At 43.2% G+C, this 21,642-nt stretch overlaps 1 protein-coding gene across 4 annotated transcripts in view; it reads left to right on the plus strand.

Annotated features, from left to right (window-relative positions):
• Nucleotides 1-2: 2 nt before the first annotated feature.
• BORCS5 (BLOC-1 related complex subunit 5) overlaps nucleotides 3-21,642 on the plus strand; it is a 35,121-nt gene continuing 13,481 nt past the window's right edge. For 3 of the 4 annotated variants that reach the window (XM_081331597.1, XM_081331596.1, XM_081331598.1), the window contains exons 1-4: nucleotides 3-99; nucleotides 836-979; nucleotides 13,604-13,761; nucleotides 20,097-20,398. In XM_081331597.1, coding sequence (XP_081187723.1) covers nucleotides 45-99; nucleotides 836-979; nucleotides 13,604-13,761; nucleotides 20,097-20,330 — 591 coding nt within the window. In that variant the 5' untranslated portion in view covers nucleotides 3-44 and the 3' untranslated portion in view covers nucleotides 20,331-20,398. Of the gene's footprint in view, nucleotides 100-835; nucleotides 980-13,603; nucleotides 14,331-20,096; nucleotides 20,399-21,642 lie in introns of those variants that run through there. The other variant, XM_081331599.1, reaches the window with a different exon arrangement.

Here is a 21,642-nt window from a genome sequence, read left to right on the forward strand (position 1 = left end):
CGCGCGTCGCGGGGGGATGACGTAGAGGCCGCCGTTGCCTGGCGATGGGGTCCGAGCAGAGCGCCGAGGCCGAGGGCCGCCCTCACGACCCCGCCGCAGGTGGGCGCTCCCGGCGGGGCGGAAGGGGGCTCCGAGGCCGGGAGGTGGAGAGGGGCGTCCCCGGCGGCCACCGCCCCTTGCGGGAGAGCTGCGGGCGGAGAGGGGCCGAGCGCGAATCGCCGCTCGGAAGCTGGAAGGCGGGCCGGTCCTCCGTCTGGGCGGCTGTCGGAGGGAGGGAGATATGTGGATTTCCAGTGAATTGTTTTATTGACAGGCATCAGGCTGGCCCATGGTTGCTGCTTCTTTGCTGTGTGTGTGTGTGTGTGTGTGTGTGTGTGTGTGTGTATATATATATATATATATATATATATATATATATATATATATATATATATATATATATATATATATATATATATATATATATATATATATATATATATATATATATATATATATATATATATATATATATATACACACATACACATACACATACACATACACATACACACACACGAACATACAAAGATGCTAGATTAAAAGAGCCAGTAAAGCAGGAGAGGCTTTACGTTTAAGTCTGGCAGGCAGAGAGAAGCCATTCCCTCTTTCTCGGCCCCAGGAAGGAAGGAAGGAGGCGGCCAAGGCAAAGCACTGCTGGAAAAACCTTGCCACAAAAACTGCAAGGACTAATCCGGGCAATCGCCTTGAGTCAGCATTGGCTCAGACCCCAGAAAAGAGATGCCAGGTGAGGAGAAGTGATGGTGACGGTGTTGGCTTTATGTCTTTTTCCCAGCATCCCCTTCGCCAGCCAAGCAGCGAGCTAAAATGGATGATATTGTGGTGGTGGCCCAAGGGACTCAGGCATCACGGAACGTCAGCAGCGACCCAGATGTCATAAAACTGCAGGAAATCCCCACTTTCCAGCCTCTGTTGAAAGGTAAGAATATCCAAAGCTCACACAACTGTGTTAACAGTTTCCCCTTCCCCAACATTGTTGATTCCTGGTGTTTTGTAACATTCCTGTCTTTCCTCATAGTCTCCTTTGTTTGGGGCCGATTTGAAAGCAGTAAAAGGAAATGAGCAAAAGCAGTAATGGTCTCTCCTCTTCCTCATACAGTCCTTTAAGTATTTTGAAACTGAAGTTATAATACTTTTAGCTTTTGAGACTTTTGTTCAGCAAAACAAAAATTATTATGGAATTATTTCTGAAAAATTGCTATCAAATTTAGTTACATTACTGAAAGGTGTAATTCTAGGTTTGCAGGGTTTTTTTATAGAGTCTGGCTGCCATGTTAGAGTTCAAGCTAAAGTTTTTAAAAACGCAGGAAAACTATATTTCCACCAAACTGCCCAAAGTTGCTCTATCAGCAAGATAGGCAGCGTAGAAATTTAATAAATAAATACATTTAATAAATGTACTTTAACTCTCCTGGTTGAGGAATTCTGGGAGCTGAAGTCCACAAGTCATGAAAGGACCAAGCTCCTAGTGCCACTCTTAAAATGCTGTGGGAATATGTTACAGCTGCATCGTACCAGGAAGGGTTGCAGATCTTTAAAGGATCCCTCATTTATATCCCAAAGGCCAGGTTTCCCATTGTTACGCTGGTGAGGTATAGCTGGATTTTCACAAGCTATGATGAATCAGAGCTTCTTTGCCCAGACATGATCTACATTGAATAGGAGGCTGCTGTTCTCTGGACTGAAAAGGGAACTTGAAAAAGCAGGAGGGAAAAAATCTTAAATTAAAACACCAGATGAGAGAGAGCAAGATTTTCATTTGAGTCCTGAGTTCAGCGGGAGGCACACATTCTGCAAGTGTGTGACTGCTGTTTGTCTGCAGTGAAGTGTCTGTCCTGGCTGAACCACATCAGTGAACTTCCGCTACAAGCACATACAAGGTTGACTGTGAAGTTGACATTTAATGGTGTCCCTGCTGATGAGGAAAGGGCTACAAACGCCCAGCTAATGAAATAGCAGACTTGAATATTGACTTGAAATAAATTTAATACAGAGTCAGTATTCATATATCTATCAAATTTATAATGGCTTCGTCAACATCAAGGAATACGTTTCTGGAAGCCTGAGGAAATTCTTATTCTAGGTTGATCCATGCTTGGTGAATTCTATGCCTCTTTCAATCCAGTTGTCAGGTTAAGTGTCTGGGTACATTGGTTGGATTATAAAAAGTGAAGTGTTGTATTGGAAGCGAATATCCGGTCTGTAGCAAACAATGCAGGCAAGATTAGCTGTTTATCAACTAGGCCAGGGGTAGGCAACCTCGGCTCTTTTATGACTCATGGACTTCAACTCCCAGAATTCCTCAGTCAGCAGCTGGGAGTTGAAGTCCATGAGTCATAAAAGAGCCGAGGTTGCCTACCCCTGGCCTAGGCACAGGTCTTGACTTTCCAGAGCTGCTGTTGGTTTTAGTATTCCTCAAATGTTTGCATTGCTGCTGCAGAAGCTCGAGAACTGATTTGAAGCAGAAAATGGCTCAACATCACCCTTACCTCAGGGTGTTCCATCCGCCCCGATTATTATTTTAGATCATGGAAAACTTCATTTTGAGATATGGTCCCAAAGCAACATTTTAATACTGTATTGTGAGTGTGAGAAGTAATTGGAGGCTCCAAATACTTTTTAAATACTTTAAAAGGGATGTGTTGGCTCCTGGGGTACCATTCTTGTATTATCGATTTTTTTTCTTTAATAAATAGGTGTTTGCCAAGTTTGGTAAAATATTTTTGACAAATGTTGCAAAATATTTTGTTCATAAAAATTAATGGTAAATCCAACAGGTGGCGCTGTTTCCTGCCTCTGGTGGGTAGCAGTTCTCTTGGAGAACTTCCAAAAAAAAAGAGAAGAAAAAAGCGTTAATGTTTAAAGCTATCAGAAGCATTTGTCAAAGGCTTGGAAAAGATCCTCAGAGGCCACAGATGAATGGGAAGGAGCAAGATTTGTAACGGGTGTATGTGTGTGGGGGGGGGTGTTGTGTTGCATTCCCTTAGGTCAGGGGTAGGCAACCTCGGCTCTTTTATGACTCGTGGACTTCAACTCCCAGAATTCCTGGGAGAATTCCTTTCTGAAGTTCAAAAAGATGTCAGGATGGTAAATGCTGTTCAGTTAAGCAAGCTGAACATTAGGCCCATTGGCACAGACACACAAAATCGGAACTTCACCTTTTCTATATTAATGGGTTGGGAACAATCAAGGCCTGATTAGGAAAAGAATCTTATCATCCTAGTGATTAGTCAATAAAATGATCAATCTAGCTAACATGTTGGAAAAAAGGAAAAAATGATCCCTGTAATCCTCATTTATGTGTGGGGTTTTTTTTACAAACATTTCTTTCCATTTTTCTCAGTAAAGGAAATTAATGGGCCCCCTCTTTACCTCTATTTTACCACCTGTTCTGATCCCTTTGTAAAAGATTGGAATTATATTTGCTATTTTATAGACCTTAAGAATAAACACTGATGTTAAATTACAACCTGGACCCAAGGTTTATTTGTTTTTTATTAATCATGTATGTTTATAGTTTTGTGTGCGCCCATCTCATTCTTGTCCTTTAAAAGCCAAGCCCCAGCATGATGACCTGTTTCACATCCCCAGCAGTGTAAGGAATGAAGTTCTCTTTTTTTCCAGGCTAGACAAGGCAACGCAAATTACTTCAAGTCAGGCAAGGTTGGGAGCCCGTAGTTTGATAGGAGGAAGTGGAATTTTGGCACAGAGAGCCTACTGGAGACAGTGCAAGTATAAATCCAGAGCAGAACAGCCAAAAGAATCTTGAGTTCTGTTTAAGGCATTGTTTCTCAAACACGGCAACATTAAAATGTGTGGACTTCAGCGAAATTCTGGGAATTGAAGTCCTCACATCTTAAAGTTGCCAAGATTGAGAAACCCTGGTTTAAGGGCACAGGGTCCCAGAATAGCAAGAGGTCAGACTCAAAGGCAATTCCACACAAGGAGATCAAAAGAACTCGTCTTTTGAGACTTGAAGTCGGGATAAATTGCAATAGTGTTTCCCAACCTGGGCAATATTAAGGGATGTAGACTTCACCTCCCATAATCCCCCAACTAGCTTGAACATCGCTAATTTTTCTGGGAACTGAATCCTACTCCTTTCAACTTTTATCAGGTTGAGAAACAGAAGAAAGGAATCAGATTGTGGAGAGTCCATCAAAGTATACTAAAGGCTCCTTGTTACTAATCGATTAATGCTAATGTATTGATCTAAAGACTATGCTTTTAGGAAGAAAGTGCTGACCTCAGGCATCACCGGGGATGTTCTGCAGGTACTCAGGCCATCGGTATGAAGGGAGTTTTTTGAGATCGGATGTCTAAGGTGCTAGCCTGACCATCAAGTAGGAGTTTCCATGGGACCACTGACCACCATCCCTGAAAATCACTCGTTATTGGCGTTATGCTTTTATGTTCCATGTTATGCCATATTTTGATTGACTCTCCACGAGCAGTCTGTTCCATGAAAGCAAGCAATGCAGGGAGATTGTGCTTGCCTCAATTTGGTTATTGCCTCTCCTGCTCTCCCCATTACTGTATTCCTGATTACAGTACTTAGAAAGTGGTGCAGGGTTAACCTGGACATAGCCATTTTTGAGAGAAGGTGGCTTTTAACAAATTAGTGTGCTGAGGTTCTTGTTAGTCATTAATTGGCCGTGACCTTTTTCTCTCCCTGGGTTGTCATTGTGCCAGTTTCAAAAAAAATCTGGACAGGGTGCCGTCGGCTAGACAATGCCGGCTGGCGACCCCCAGGGGGAGGGCCTTCTCTGTGGGAGCGCCAGCCCTGTGGAACCAACTTCCCCTTGAGCTCCGGATGGCCCCGGATCTCCGGTCCTTTCGCCGCGGCCTTAAAACATTCCTTATTCATCAGGCTGACCTGGACTGACGATAGGGATTTTTAAAATGTTTTTAACATTATTGGGGCTGCTAGTTTAATTCTTTTTTTAAACTTTTGTATTATTTTATTGTTGTTAGCAGCCCTGAGTCCTTCGGGAATAGGGCGGCATATAAGTCCCAAAAATAAAATAAATAATAAAAGAATTGTGGGGGGGGGGTTTTCCACATTTTTTGGTTGTGCTTCTTTGGCCTTGCTATTTTCTTGTGACTGTCATTGGGGAAAGAGAGGTCTCAGGATTCAGGTTGCTCAGTGCTTTGGCCTTTCTATTTTTGCTTCAGGTTATTGCTTCATAATAATATTACTCAGATTATTGGTGTTGTCATAAAGGGAATATCTTTTAAAAGCTTTTATAACATTTGTGTGTGTGTGTGTGTGTGTGTGTGTGTGTGTGTGTGTAGCCATCCAAGATCACAAGAAAACAAGCAACTAGTGCAAACAGCCAGAGGCCGCCAATAACCTTGGGGCTTTGAAACTTTGCAAGTGTTTGTTAGAGTGAAATTCTCCTGTGTATCACCAAATAAGAATGAGCTGAGGTCACCCTTGGCAAGAGCAGGCCTGTTTTTTTCCACACAAACAGCACAATATGATCAGTGGCGTCAAGCAGGGGTAAGGAGGAAGTAAAAGGAAACCGGGCTTGAGCGAAGAGCAGTTTGTAACTATATTTTACCTATATATGAGTGTGTGTGTGTGTGTGTGTGTGTGTGTGTGTGTGTGTGTGTGTGGCTATAGATATGTAATCATTTTTCTCTTTGCAAACTTAGAACTTTATACTCCATTATAGATGCTTTTGATAGCCTCCAACATTTGCAGCAATGCTTGTCCCAGAATTCCCTGTTTAAGGTTTCATAATTCTTTTTGGAAAGACTGTGTGTATCCTCGAGCGAGCCACAGTTTAAGCCTCCAGATTCCTGGCCGTTTTGCATTTGGTTTTGCAACCAGCGATGATCCATTTAGAGGTTAGGCAGATGGCAAATAGATGGGATCCAATCCACGCTAGCTCTGATCTGCCAAACGTATCGCCACAATTGTCTTTCTTCAGATTATCCATCCCCGTTGTTTTCCTCTGCTCCAAATTGGACCAACACGAGCCATGGAAACAGTTTCTAGGTTTACCCAACACAAGAGTCGTTGCTTTGCTCAGAGTTTTGTTTTTTGTGATTATTTGATTGGCAAAAGGCACTGCCGGAGAGTGTTTTTATCGTAGCACAGCAATGGGGCACGAATGCTCTATTGGCCTAGATCAGGGAGCGTGTGTACAGCGATGTTTTCAACACAGCCCTTCCCATTTGTGGCTTGGCTTTACATGTGTGTTTTTAGATAGCCCTTCTTTGTGTGAAACTGAAGATTTTAAAAATGTAGGTTGAAGTCCCAGAAACACACAGCTAATGTCATGCATGTTAATTTCCATTCCTTCTACAGCAGAACCCATTAACCTCAAACTGCAAGGTGTTTTTTTTTAAAGTTTCCATTAGCAATTTTTAATGGATTACTGCTTAGACAACTCTAAGATTATGTCTGGAGTAGCTCTCTGAATCCCTACTGTGAATTACAAATGACTTTGCTTCTTTAAAAAAAGTACCCGCATTGAACAAGTACCTCCACTGATGATTTGGGGTGGGAATTTAAATCCTGAAGGAGTTTTCATTTGATACCAAATCCAGTTATCTTGCTGTGCAGTATAGAAAGTTGCCTTACACTGAATGGTTGCAGTGTTTTTCAACCGGGAGAACTTTCAGCTGTGTGGATTTCAACTCCCAAAATTCTGGTATCTGTTTAACAAACCACGGTTTGTAGTGCTGACTAAATTGACACCTTCTGCTTCACATTTCCCCACTAAAACTTGAATAAACGGACATTTCAGAATAGCCTAGAGACAACCAGGGCCCTGTTGGCTCAGCATTTCAGACACACAGACAGTCCTCGACTTATTTTTATTTTTATTTATTTTAATCCCATTTATATCCCGCCCTTCTCCGAAGACTCAGGGCGGCTTACAATTTAAGCACAAACCAATGTGCTTAGCAATAGCCTTCAGTCTATGTATATGCCTGCTTATTAGGGCTTTCGGGGGGGCCCCAAGCGGCATTATTACAAAGTCAGCTTAATTGCCCCCAACAATCGTCGTCCTTATGACCACGATTGAGCCCAACATTTCTGTTGCTAAGTGAATTTTGCCCCATTTTATGACCTTTGTTGCCTCAGTTGTTAAGTGAATCGTGTCAGCTGATAAATTAGTAATCCAGTTGCCAAGTGAATCTGGCTTTCCCATGGACTTTGCTTGTCAGAAGGTTGCAAAAGATGATCACGTGATCTTGGGACACTGCGACCGTCATAAATATGAGTCAGTTGGCAAGCATCTGAAATTTGAACACATGACCATGGGGAGGCTGAAACAATCATTAGTGTGAAACACAGTCATAAGTCCCTTTTTTCAGTGTCGTTGTTACTTTGAACGGTCACTAAACGAGCTGTTGTAAGTCGGGGACTACCTGTATTTCCCTACCTAATTAGAGAAGCAGAATGGCCAAGGACAGGCAAAACAACAACAGTGGGAATAGGAACAACCTCCCATTGAGTTTCCTTGTTCTTTTCCTATCCTGGAATCTGGTAGGGAGCTTTGGGAATCTCCTCCCCTCCCCTCCCCTTCCCAGCAGGCAGGGAAGTCGCTGCTTCTGGGCTGGGGAGAGCAAGAGATTGTGAGATTGGCTGGGAAACTGTCACGGAATGTTGAGAAACGGTCACGGAATGGGACCGCGGCAGCAGCAGCAGCAGCCGCCATGCAACAGCTGCCAGTAAGCAGTGGAGCAGCCCTAGCTTCCCCAAATTTCATTCCTCCAGGAGTCAGGGGTCCCTGATTTTGGACACATTCTGTAAGTTAGCCCTCAACCTCGGCAACTTTAAGACTGGTGGAATTCTGGGAGTTGAAGTCCACAAGTCTTAAAGTTGCCAAGGTTGAAGACCCCTGAGTTAGCCAATTTGAGATACCGTGGTTGAAAAACGGTAGCCCTGTTCCTTCTAGTTAAAGGTCATGATGAGGAGAGTTTTGGCAGGATGGAGATCATCAGGTGCCACCGCTCTCTTGCGTTGATTTTTAACTCTGGGTAGCTGTAATCTAAATCAGACTTGGGGAAGCTCTACTCCTCCTGATGTTATTAATATGTAACACCCAGTAGGGTGTGAAAAATGTTTCCTTTGAACTAATTCAAGCATATAGCTTCTTTAAACTACAAACGTCCCAATTTCAAATGCTAAACTGATTATTTGAGTATGAAACAGATTGTTCTGATTATGTTAGAAGTGATTTGAAGCAGCCATGCAAGCTTAAAGCCCCCTGCTTAAAGTCTGAAAGAGTCAAAATACTCAAAACTGCCCTTTTTGTGCAAGAAAGAGGGAGCTTTGTCATTTTTCCTGCTTGAAGGGGTTCAAAACCCAGTGCTTTACACTCACTGTTCTTTTGCTGTCTCGGCTCTTGGGAATTGAAGTTTAGAAATACCTGCAAAGCTGTAAGACGTGATTTCTCACTATTCCCAGATAAATCTCAAAATGACTTGTACCAGCCAATAAATCTGAATCCAAAATAAAGATACATTTCGCCTGTGTGTATTATTGTTTCTGATACTCTTTCAAGCCCCCAAGGGATAAATCCAAACAAAATATTAGGGATTAGGATAGAAACAGTGTATGAAAACAGGTTTCCTCTAAGCACAGACCAGAAAGAGATAAAAAGTTCTAAATAATAACCGAGAATGAACAGTTTCTTGGGCTGCTTAAGAGAAGGATTTAAATGAGAAACAGGCACGATGAATAATATTCTGGAAAGAACTGAAGAAGCTTCTTGGATGAGAAGCGAAATGTCTTTAAGGAAAAACAGAGGAAGTCCAGTTGCTTTTTGAAAAAGCATCGTTGGGAAAACCATGATCTGGATGATGGAGAATCTCCATTAATACTCTGGAAAAGTTCATCTGCATTCACTGTACAGACAATTTTAAAGATTAATATTCTATTGAAGCCAGCACATTTTTTTATGATTAATGGATAAACGGCTAGAAAAAAAGCCATGGAAGATTATTTAAATCTAAAAAAAAGGCTAAATTTATTGTATGCGTGGAGATGGAAAGATTTGACACCACATACTATGGAAGAATGGTTGGTGAAGTTGAAGTTGACCAATTTTGCTGACATGGATAAATTAAATTCTTTGATTAGAGAAAAGACATTATCTACATTCGTTGCTGACTGGAAGCCTCCTATGGACATTTTGCGTAAAAATGGAAAAAAATTGAATTTCTGACATACGGTTTTCATTATTAGACAGGATAGATTATGGAAAGAAGAGTAATACGATGTAACTTGAAGAGAGGTTAACTGTACTTAAGTCTACTGTAAAGAGTATCACAGTATAAAGAAGCCACTTTATATATTTTTTTTCTTTTTTGTCTTCTATTTTTTTCTTTTCTTGCACTTTTTCCTTTTTTTAGATTTTGTTTCTTTTTACCTTTCCTTCCTTACTGTCTGTAATATTAGTTTGTGTAACCTTTTACCTTTTGGTTTAAAAATTTTAATAAAAGTTACACTGGAAAAAAAACAGTTCTCACATTTAGATAATGATGTTTGTATCTTGCTTTGACTAAGTTATCCAATTCATATTTCATTGTTTTTGACCATGTGACCATCTTGAAATTGTTTACAATATTTATCACCCTAACTCCAATTCAGACAGACCCTTTCTTTAACTCTTGGGTCTGCCCTCCCACAATTCCTTCCTCAGTCATGCCAAATAGGTAGAAATATGAATTGTTTCATTCCTTTGTTACTTTTAGAGAGCCCTGCATTTTGTTTTATCGTATATCATCAATACAAATCTTTATTTTGGTAAGCTTCTGACTCATTCTGAACAGTACATTCATCTCCTTTAAATGTAATCAAAAATCCCTTTTCTGTTAAATATCTCACTGACAAAAATTCTCTTTCTGAATATGGAATATTGGCCAGTGTATTTTGAATGCCCTAGTTTTCATTACTGCATTTAAAATTACTTTGTCCAATTTATTTTAGTTTTGATATTGCTAATAATGTGATATTAAACACCATGCAGTTGGAAGAAATAACAAAGGCTAAATTTACCTTTTACTTTTCATCAAACTGTATTCTAACTACACCAAGTTCACAAAGGTGATGTAGCCACAGTGGTTTCAAATACTCCAGCCCAAGGGTTCCCAACCTTTTCTTCACCACAGACCCCCTTGTTGAGGCCAATATAGTTATATTACCACTATTGTCAAATTGGGTAAAGAAACAAGGTCTTACTTTTAATCAGTATTTATGAAAACCTTGAATGTCAGCGACATTGGTCATTTTTAAAACTCTTCTGATTTGCTTTTATCGCAAAAGCAGAGAAGTAGAAAACAACAGAGACATTCCTAATTCTGCTTCCTGGTTTAGCCTTCCATTTATCTTAAGCCATGGTTGCTCACTGGGTACCCTTAAGAAAGTGAGATGACATCCCTGTATTTCCTCGTCAGGCTGGTCTTTCTGGTTTGTTGTGTCACCAGGATCAAATCAAAGTGACTGTGTGGGGCTAGTCACACTAGCGTTTGACCACCTTGAACAAATAGCAATTTTGGCTGCCGTTTTCCAACGTGACTTGAAAATGTGCTTAAAAAGACAGGGCTTTTTAAACGTTATTTGGACCTGAATAATTTTCATATTCTTCTTATGAAATTTGGAGAACGTGATGGAGTTTAGTTTTTACTTTGTGTAGAAATGAATACGTAGAACGCTGAAGCACAGCTCACCAGACCATAATAAGCTTGGAACAGCTGGATGTAAGAATTGCAAAGAGTGCCCAGTGTTTCTCACCCGTGGCAACTTTTAAGATGGGAGGACTTCAACTCCCAGAATGCTGACTGGGGAATTCTGGGAGTTGATGTCCTCCCCCCCCCATTTTAAAGTTGCAAAAGTTGAGAAACACTGGCCAAGGATACCGTATGAACTGATGGGTGGGTGTGTTAACCTATCCTTTACGGCAGGGGTCCCCAACCCCCGGTCCCTGGACCGGTACCAGGCCGCGGCATGTCAGTGACCGGTCCGTACAGACAAGCAAAGCCCCATCTGTGGGATGCAGGCAGCACACAAAACCACGCACTCTCCAGTCCGTGGAAAAACCCCTCTCCACGGAACCGGTGATCCCTGGTGCCCAAAAGGTTGGGGGCCTCTGCTTTATGATAGTCATTCAGTGAGGACCTGGCCATTATTTGTCACATAGGGAGCAGGTCTTTGAGACAACCCGTTTTTTTATCCGCGTTGTTTACAGATGGACTGGATCACCCAGATAATCTGGAACATCTTCATAGTATCATCATTGTACTGCACATTTTAATTGGGAAGGCATTTGGCTCCCCCCCATTTCCCCCCCCCCTTAGTTTGGTGGTAGAGGAAGTAAACGTTACAGGGAAGTTTCAGGGACATTTCAGATTCAAGTTTGAAGCTGCTGATAAGGCAGCCTATAAATAAACAGCCAAGTGAAGGAAGCAGCCTTAGATAATTGGGTGTTCCTGCTCTGTCCCACTTAAGAACACCGAACAACAACGTTATGACTTTTATGCTTGGTTAAGATAGATGAGAAGCATTTGAAAAGCAGCTCAACTCCAGTCATGTCTTGACAGGAAATAATGAACGGATGTGGCAGCTAAGAATGCAGCAATTTCCTGCCCATCCAAATAGACGGTATTTTAATCAGAACTGAAGTCTGAATTCATTCTGGTCTCCTTGATCTGGGAGATCGCTCCTAACGTAGCCTAACGTTTCTGTTCGCAGAATTAAATAGTCGTTTTGCCCGAAAGAGCAACGGTTACCCAGTTAAATTGCCCTTGTTCACCTTTGCAGGGATTCAATTAATTTATTTAATTTCTGTAGCTGCCCATCTCAAGCCAATGACTGGGAAACGAGGTCTGGTGGCCCACTCTGTGACAGGAGTGGATTTTCAGAATACAGGTAGTCCTTGACTTACAACCACAACTCAGCCCCAAATTTCAGTTGTTCAGTGAGTTTTGCCCCATTTTACGACCTTGCTTGCCACGGTTGTTAAGTGAATCGCTGCAGTTGATAAGTTAGTCACATGGTCGTTAAGTGAATCTGGCTTTCCCCCCCATTGCTTTTGCTTGTCAAAAGGTCGCAAAAGGGGATCACCTGACCTCGGGACACTGCAGCGGTCATAAGTATGAGTCGGTTGCCAAGCGTCTGGATTTTGACCACGTGACCCTGCAACGGTAGTAAGCGTGAAAAATGATAAGTCCCTTCTTCCAGTGCCGTTGTAACTTTGAACAGCTGCTAAATGAACTGTCATAAGTCGAGGAAGACCTATACATTGGCAAGACCAAATTATTTATTTGATTTCTCCCCCCCCCCCCCCCATATTTCTGTGCTGCTAGAATCCACCAACTCCCAGCGGTATCTTTCGCTTCTTGGCATTTGCACTCTACCAAGGGATGGCTTATTATTCATTCAAGAGACGGAGCGAGGACTGCTTTCCGCCCATCCCCTTGGCTGCTCCTGTCGCTTGTTTTGTGCTGCCTGGGATGCTGATTGATTCAGCCTTTTTTGCAATGATTTTTGTTCATTATAAGTGGTTTATTTTTCCCCCGTAGCTGCTTTTGCTTTTTGGTAGAAAAACAGCTCTATATTTCAGCGTAATCAGACCGGTCTGACAATGTCCTGTCAGCAGAGGCGAGTGGAAAAGACGATAGGGTAAGCCTTTGGCAGTATCTTCTCGGCAGCAGATACTGACTGTGCGATAACGCTGTGAAAAGGAGCCGTGGTGACTGGAGGGCTCCTCTGCTTTTTACAGCTTTTAATTTCCTGATACGTTTGCGGGGGAATCAAATAGTAGCGCCAGGACTGCCCAGAGCAGCATCGAAAGCATTCTGGAGATTTAGATCAGCTGAACTTTGTTACGTGATAGGCAGAGTTGTCCTCTTGAGGGGCTAATCCAGGGGTCTGCAACCTTGACAACTTTAAGACTCGTGGACTTCAGCTCCCAGAATTTCTCAGCTGGCTGAGGAATTCTGGGAGCTGAAGTCCACGAGTCTTAAAGTTGTCAAGGTTGCAGACCCCTAGGTTAATCAGACCTTATTTTTTTACATCCTAGATTCACTTAACAACTGTGGCAAGAAAGGTCATAAAATGGGATAAAACTCAGAAATTTGGGGCTCAATTGTGGGCATAAATCAAAGACTCCCTGTATGCGTCTTTCTTTAATTAGGAGCAGAAATTGAAGATTCTGGATGCGTTAAAATGATCGCTGCCTTTGCCACTATCCATAAAAGAAGCTTTTCTTTCTTTCTTTCTTTCTTTCTTTCTTTCTTTCTTTCTTTCATTCAGCTCTTATCTGGATCACCCTAGCCGTGTTTAAAGTCAACACGTCTCAGCCTTGGCAATTTGGAAGAGGTGGGACTTGGACTCCTAGAATTCTGAGAATCGAAATCCACGCATCTTAAAAGTTGCCGAGGTTGAGAACGCTGTTTTCAACCACCTGACCGCATAGGCAGATAATATTTAGACGTTTTCTTTTCTTTTGTTTTTCTTTCTCCTCCTTTGGGTCTTGGCGATGTCCTTAATTGGCCCGTGTTTCTCTCCCATCCTTTCCAGGTCTTCTTAGTGGGCAAATGTCTCCGACCAACATTAAGCTAGAGAAGCTGGATTCTCAGCAAGTTCTCCAGCTGTGTCTCCGGTACCAGGACCACCTTCACCAGTGCGCAGAAGCCGTGGCCTTTGACCAGAATGCTCTAGTCAAGAGGATCAAAGAGGTGCGACTGTCTGCAGGAGATGTGGCTGTGACCTCAGGAATGATTCACGCACAAACCACTGCAGGCACTGAACTGGCTTGCATGCTTTGTGTGTTGTTCCAAATACAAAAGGAAAACATTCAGGGCAGGGATACCGGTACTGGTAGGGGTGGGGGAATGGACGGGGGGGGGGGAATGTCAATTTAAAATATATATGTGTGTGTGTGTGTGTGTTTCCTTTTACAAGGATGTGTGAACATTTAAATGCTAATTCCTTTATCTGGTTGCTTAAGCTTTTTTGTCCTTTTCCATGCAGAACAACTCTTAAGTCATTGTGTTACTTCTTAAACAGTGGCCGTATCTGTGAGACGACCGACCGTAGCTATTTTATGGCACAAGTCTAACTGAGAAGGAAATGCTGTCTTTTAGAAAATCCTTTAAAAAAAAATTAACAAAGTGAAGCAGCTAATGGTACAGTGGTAGCTCAGATGCTGATAGTGTCATGACATGCCTGATGTTACCGTGGCTTGTAAGGACATCCACCATCCTCTGCAGAACTTCCAGGAGGAGCTGGACAATATGAATATGAGGTCACATAGCTTGAGAAAATGTAGTCTTTCTTTATTTTTTCCTTGCTGAAAAAATCCCAGAACAGCTGCCCCAATCTAATGCATCACCCACAAAATAACATGAGCTGTATGTATTTGATGGAGACGAAGGGGGAAAATATGGATTAGGGAAGAGTTTAAGTCTTTCTCTCTCTCTCTCTCTCTCTCTCTCTCTCTCTCTCTCTCTCTCTCTCTCTCTCTCTTTCTTTCTTTCTTTCTTTCTTTCTTTCTTTCTTTCTCAAACTTTGGCTAAAATTCCTGCGTTTGGTGCCTGCAAGTCAAATTGTTCTTCAGGGAGGGGAAAAGAAATCCTCTGCCAGCTCAGTGGGCAAACGTAATTAATGTAAATAAACAAAAAGCCCATGTTTGCAAAAAAAATAAACAATAAATGCAGTTTATATAAACTTTCTAAGTTTGAAACAAAGTAATTCATGTCAAGTTCGCTTGTATCAATTGAGCTTGATTTCTGAAATAGTCAAGAAGGTACATTGATTGTATGAAAAAAAGAGGGGGGGGGAAACCAGAGTAAGAAGAGAAGGAAGACGGCGCTTGATAAATTGGGTACTTGGGAGCAAAACAAGGATTAGTCATCCTGATGCGCTGGAATGAACCCAGCATTTGCTTTAATGATAAATGATCACTGCATACACACCAGCTTTCCAGCTGTGTCTGCATCTAGGATTTCTGAGGATGACTAATATGCTGTTATTATCGGAAGCAGAGGAGCTGGGAAATTATAGGCTTATAATACTAGGGTATAGAAAATATATAACGTCTCTCTATACTCTAATCCAATTTTCTCTTGGAAAATTGCTTCCTATTTTTTCCTCCCAGAGAGCCCGGCTCTTCCAAGAGTTCATGAAAAGCGGCGTCTCGGGCTGGAACAAGGGCAGAGGTTTGTCTTCTCGGAAGGGGGTTGAACTTTCAGAACCGGATTCGATGCAGCTCCAAACCTAGAAAAACCCAGCATATTTACTGGGTAACTAAAGAGATCCTGCATAAAAATCCATTGAGAACATTGATGAGAAAGATGCAGGAAAAAAGGATGTAGAATAATAGTAAATAAAAAAGGTGGGCTGTGGGCAAACACCGTCGGGTTGACTTGATACCAGAGAAAGTGGAGTGCATCTCTTTTTCAAGATGAACTTTGGAGGAGGAATTCAGGGTTGAGATGGCATCAGGAGAATGGCCAATGCAGTCTCAGGGCTGGAGCCCAGCCAGAAAACTGTCCGGATCACCTCCTAAAAAGTGGTGGCGCAGTGGTGAGAATGCAGTACTGCAGGCTTACTCTGCCCACTGCCAGCAGTTCGATCCTGACTGGCTGAAAGTTGACTCAGCCTTCCATCCTTCCGAGGTCGGTAAAATGAAGACCAGGATTGTTGGGGGGGGGGCCCCTAGGCTGACTTTGTAAACCGCTTAGAGAGGGCTGTGAAGCACTGTGAAGCGGTATATAAGTGCTATTGCTAAAAAAGGAAAGTTGTGGAAAATTATTCAACGTGGACTAGCACCGATGATGTTACCTAGTTTGGATAAAGAAACATCTGCAAGAAGACAACCAAACACCAAGATTCCCTCTTTTCAACCCTGAGCGATACAAATTCTCCTTTATCAGTGATTCAACACTTGCGGGTGCAAGGATGGCCTTTGAGAAGGGGGTGGGCCCGGGGAACCTCCTTCAAGACAGGCACCCCCCCCCATCCTGCAGAGAGGCGTTATTTGTGTAAAGAAGACATAATCCTTTTGGGGGGTGTAATAAGTGGGCGGCATTTTGGTCAATTCTACAGCATTTCGGTGACGTAATGCTGCTTCATTTCACAACAGTTGATGAGACATCGATTGCATTTCCTGTACGGGGCAGTTTATGAAGTAGTTCACAAGCCTCTGAGTGGTTACCTGTCAAAGACATGTTCACCCTTGCTTGTTGTACATCTCCTGGTGTGGATATGTGCAGTAATCCAGGACACACCTGGCAGGGAAGGTGCATCGCAAGGTGCGTTCATTTGATTCCTGGGGTTGGCAAAGTGCTCATTGTGGGCCGTGCAGAATTTTCCTTGTGAAAGAAGTTGTGAACGGCTCCACATGCAAAGAGGCATTGTACAGTACAATGCAAGATAGCGCTCTCTGTATTGTGTCAGGCTTTATTTGTTGAGTTGCTAAATAGTATAGGACAGGGGTCTGCAACCTTGACCACTTTAAGACTTGTGGGCTGGCTGAGGAATGCTGGGAGCTGAAGTCCACAAGTCTTAAAGTGGTCAAGGTTGCAGACCCCTGGTATGGGACATCGGGACGGAAGAAATGCGATCTAATATACTTCGCACACGAGGCAGATGGTTTCGTTTGCGGTCAAAAATCTCTGCTTATTGGAGGCTGGTTGACGGTTCATGAGCGACACAGCGTGACTTCATAAGGCTTGGTGGCTGAGATTGTTTGCTGACTGCCACAATTTTAAACAGTGGAAGCAGAAATTTGGTCTGCTGTGAGTTTGTTATAAATGTCAAACAGCTGAACCTCTGGATTGGATCTGTAATTTTGAAAGGGCTCTAAGATAAGCGTTGAGAGACGATAAATCATTAGCTTTTGTCTGTTTTCAGCTCTTCTGGGAGAATCGGTTTGGGAAAGGCTAATGCGGATTAGATCAGATTGTCTGTCCGTGGAGGACATCCTGAAATTAATTATTGTTAGTACTCAGTTTTTAAAGTAATCCAGGTACGTTAAGATTGTTTGTTCTGATTATTTGTAGGGATATATAAAGCGAGTTTATTGAAGAGTTGCAAAGGGAATAATTCCGAAGAACTCAGACCCCAAGGCGGATTTCTTTGTATTAGTTGGCAGGATTGTCAGTTTAGGTACTGTTGAAAAAGACAGCAACCAACCCTTTTTCCAAGAGAGCACAATGGATATAGCAAGCCACACTGAGAGGTTTGCTAATAAAAAAATAATAAAGATTTGATTGGTAATAAATACATTACTGGAGTACTAATGGCAATAACTAAATTCTGGGGAAAACCAAGGTAGGAAAATTTATTTATTTACTTCTAGGAATTATATCAGGGCCCATCTTGTAGCACATAACTCTTGGTAGCTTGCAAAACCACCCCCTTACCATACAATCCCCAGGCTTTAACCCTGACCCAGCGCTTGGGGCAATGAATGAACCTTTACTGTCAAAGTACAACCATGTATACATTGAGATTAGCTGAGCCTCCCTTCGTGCTCCCACCCCCCAACTCACAGTGACAACAAACCCTCCATCTTATCACACCACGTGAACCAACCCTTTATGACTTTCTGGCAGTGGGAGGGGGGCAAAAATTGGTAAAATTAGAATTGATTGCTAATTGGAAGCGTGGGCCGAGGAAGATGAAACAGGAGAGTTGTTCAGAAAACAAGTCATTTTTATAGCCACAGCTAGAAAATTCTGCCAGTGAAAGGAAGTTTTGATTAACTGATGGATTATGTGCTATCAAGTCATTTTGTACTCCTGGAGATCACATAGATCAGGGGTGTCAGAACTCGCAACGTCACGTGACGCGTCACAGTTTTTCCCCCATGGCCGGCAATGGGGTGGTGCGCTTTTGGTGTGACGCATCCGGCCTGTGGGCCGGCAGTTCGACACCCCTGACATAGAGGAAGGAAAGTTAACCACCATTTATTACAGGGGTCTTCAAACTTGGCCCTTTGATGACTTGTGGACTTCAACTCCCAGAATTCCTCAGCCAGGCACGTGTGCCTGGCTGAGGAATTCTGGGAGTTGAAGTCCACAAGTCATCAAAGGGCCAAGTTTGACGACCCCTGGTTTATTGAGTAAATTGAAGGCCTTGGTTTTTTGTGATATATAGTGACATATCCATTGCCTTTTTGCCCCTACTTAACAATAAAGCCCATAATTTTGGTTAGTAATTTTCCAACTGCCAGCAACAAGAGTAGAAAGTCAGAGTATCTCAGCTCATCGGTTCACCTGAAAGACTGCTTATTGGATGGAGACCTATTTTTATGCTCAAACAAGCCTCTGCAGGACAGGTGGGCCCTTTGCCTATTGAGGTTACTCACATTCAAGTATTTTTTTGTTGTCATGACTCCGCAGAGTTACCTGTTTCTGCCAGTTTCATTTCCCTGGATTGAGTCCTGCTTTCCAAATAGCTTTACGTGGAACTGTTGTATTTTGGCATCCTCCAGATAATAACTTTTATTGGAATTTAATGCTTTAAAGCAGTATTTTTAAACTTGTCAGTTTGATGGGCTGACTCCAATTCCCCAAATTCCCCTAAAGGAGTTTGCTCTAGAGGTCTCTAAAAAGGATACTTTTGAAATAAGCCTGGCTCTAATCATAAGGTCTGGATTACCAGAAGTTGCAGAATAGAGGCCGCTATATGTATAATAAGGCTACGTGGAGTTGTTGAGCTTTCTTTGGAAGCAGGGCCGTTTATATGGATTTTAGGACAACAGCGCTCTGTCTTCCAGCTGCTTCAGAGAAATCCAAGTCAATAAACATGCATCTAAACACATACCATACGTAATTAAAATATGTTCCAGGATCAGGTAAAAATAAGAAATGGTTTCTTGTGAAGAAAAGATTGCATTTTCCGCTTTTAAAAATTTAAGAGATAATATTTTTGCCTTTTGTGTTTCATCTTTTTTTCTCTTCTACAAAAGAAGCATTAAATTATAATTGAAGGTGCAAAAGTGAGCAAAATGTCCTTCCTCCGTTCTTAAACAACTGGAAAGATCTCTGTTCCAAAGAGCAGAGGGAGTAAGGAATAAACGGAGAAGAGCTTTGTATGTGCAGACAGCCCTGTTCCATATCCTTATTGTAGCGGCTTTTTAAACGTTACCATTCTTGGGCGCCACGCAGACATTCGTTTCTCTGTTTAAATGGCAAGCGTAGCTGCCCATCCTGTGCGCCATAGCCCAGGCAGCTCCAGTGATAAAACAACAAAATGAATAAAACTAAATTAACGACTCCCTATGTCTCCAAACAGTTCACCTCTCACCTTCAACAGGGGGATAAGCATCTCTGGGTCTCATGCGAAGAGTTTTTCCCCCCAAAGGGCCACTGCTGAGATGCCACACTGCTTAAGTCCCACAAGAAGGCAACATTTCAGGGAAGGGGCCTGGAGCGTGCCAAGCCTGTTTGACCTGGTGGAACGGGCAGAATGCAAGGAGAGGCTGCCCACAGATAAATGGTCTCCTGCCGTTCAGGGCTGTGAAGATGATTGTGCCTTGAGTTGCACCTGGGGTGTGAGTGGAAGCCAGTGGGATTCACACGGGCAAACTCTGCTTGCTTTGAAGGACTGGGGGTCATTTCTGGGTAGTCTGTGCGCTCATCCCCGTGTAGAGAATGGCCGGGATAGGATCTGTTAATGGTGATGAGGATGGCCAATATGGTCTCTCAAAAGCCTCCCAGAGTTGTTTGGTCAGCGTTAGGGCTGCCACACAAGTTGTAGGAAGAAAGAAATTCTTTTTCTTGTCGGGAAGGGAATAATAATAATCCAGGTCTGGCCCTGGTGGCGCAGTGGTTAGAATGCCGCATCGCAGGCTGACTCTGCCCGGTGCCAGCGGTTCGATCCTGAGCGGCTCAAGGTTGACTCGGCCTTCCATCCTTCCGAGGTCGGACAGAGGAGGACCCAGATTGTTGGGGGATGATGTGCTGACTCTGTGAAGCCGCTCAGAGAGAGCCGTAAAGTACGACGAAGCGGTATTTAAGTCTAGAGTGCTGAGTGCTATTTCGGCTTTTGTTTTTTTTTACAGATGGATCTTTCCGTAGAAACGCTGTACGCGTTAATGCAAGAGCGCCAGAAAAGGTACGCCAAGTACGCTGAGCAGATCCAGAAAGTCAACGAGATGTCCGCCATCCTCCGCCGCGTCCAGATGGGCATTGACCTCACCGTCCCGCTGATGGAGAGGCTGAACGGCCTGCTGCCCGAGAACGAGCGACTGGAGCCTTTCGGCATGAAGCCGGACAGCAGGGAGCTCAAGCTGTAGCTTCCCTTCCTTCGGCCGTCTCTGCCCAGGCTTGGCTGCAGGACCTTGCTTGAGGCCTCCGGCTCGGGGTGAGTAGGAGACCCTCCCGGGAGGGACGGAGAAGGCCACCGGGACAGACCTTTGGCTCCTCCTTTCGCCCGCTGGCCGGCCCCTGCTCTCGCCAAGCAGCCTGCTTTTGAGTCGAGATCTCCGTCTCCCCTTCCTCCTACCTTGGCTTTCACTTTTTATTTCTCGGACACCTTGCGACCTCCAGGGACCGCTGGACAAGCTGGTGTCCAAGGAGGGAGTCTCCAAACCGCGGTGGAGGGCATAAGGTCAATTCATAGAAAGTTTGGGGGCAAACCTCTTTGGTCTCCCTGTGTCCTGCCTTGTAAGGGTTAGCATCCCCGGGCCTTCTGAGAAAAGAGAGCAGGTACAAATGGACAAATGGACTTTCAGGAGTCTGTTCTCACCAGCTGCCGTCTTGTGGAGCAATTCCTTATAAAGATCTAGAGAAAAAAAACCATATAAGACACTTTCCCGTGAGACAGTCCTTTTTTTTGCACGGGGTCGAGGAGACTGCTAGCTTAAACGCATCAGCAGGACTTTTAGGAAAGAAAGGCCAAATTTGTCAGCTAGAAAGATTTTAGGCTCCTTGCAATGGCGTGTAGCTTTTTGCAGTTTATAGTGAAATGTCTAAAGCCCGAAGGAGTCTTGTCCACCTCACTTGCATAACACAATGCAGCTTGTGTGGGATGGATTTCCTTTCTGAGGTCTAGTGGACTTCCCTCCCCGTGTAATTTGGTTGTGTGCTTAAATTACTTCTTAGTTTATGGGGCTGCTAAATGCCTGACTTGCCTGAGTTATGGAACTGTCACGGCTATGTCTACAAGGGACGGGATGGGACGGCTTCTCTTTCGCTCCCGTTTCCTCAAGAGACTTTCTGGATCCATGTGGTCTCCTTGAGCTGCCAAGATTGCTAATAAAAAATTCCGTTTTATAAGAAATAGGAGCTATTTTTAGTTCGTGGCCGAAGGAAGTTGGAAAAGTGCTAAGCCAGGGAACTCTCACTTTATTTACATTATTCTTATGGCGGCTGGATGGATCTTCCCCACCGTCCAAGATAATTCACGGCAGAGCCTGCCCTGGGTACTCAATTTCTCTTCCTTCCTCTGCACTTTCACTCTGTGTTGGTGAGATTTTTTCCAGCATTAAAGCTAAAATTACACGTGGGTTGGAAACGTCTTGTCAGAATAGCCTGTGTATTTAAAATTGACATACTTTAATCATACCTTAGTAGTGGCTTTGCCACAAAAGGAAAAGTGGATTTCCC

The sequence above is a fragment of the Vipera berus genome (genome assembly GCF_964194415.1).
Source record: "Vipera berus genome assembly, chromosome: 6".
Lineage (NCBI taxonomy): Eukaryota > Metazoa > Chordata > Lepidosauria > Squamata > Viperidae > Vipera > Vipera berus.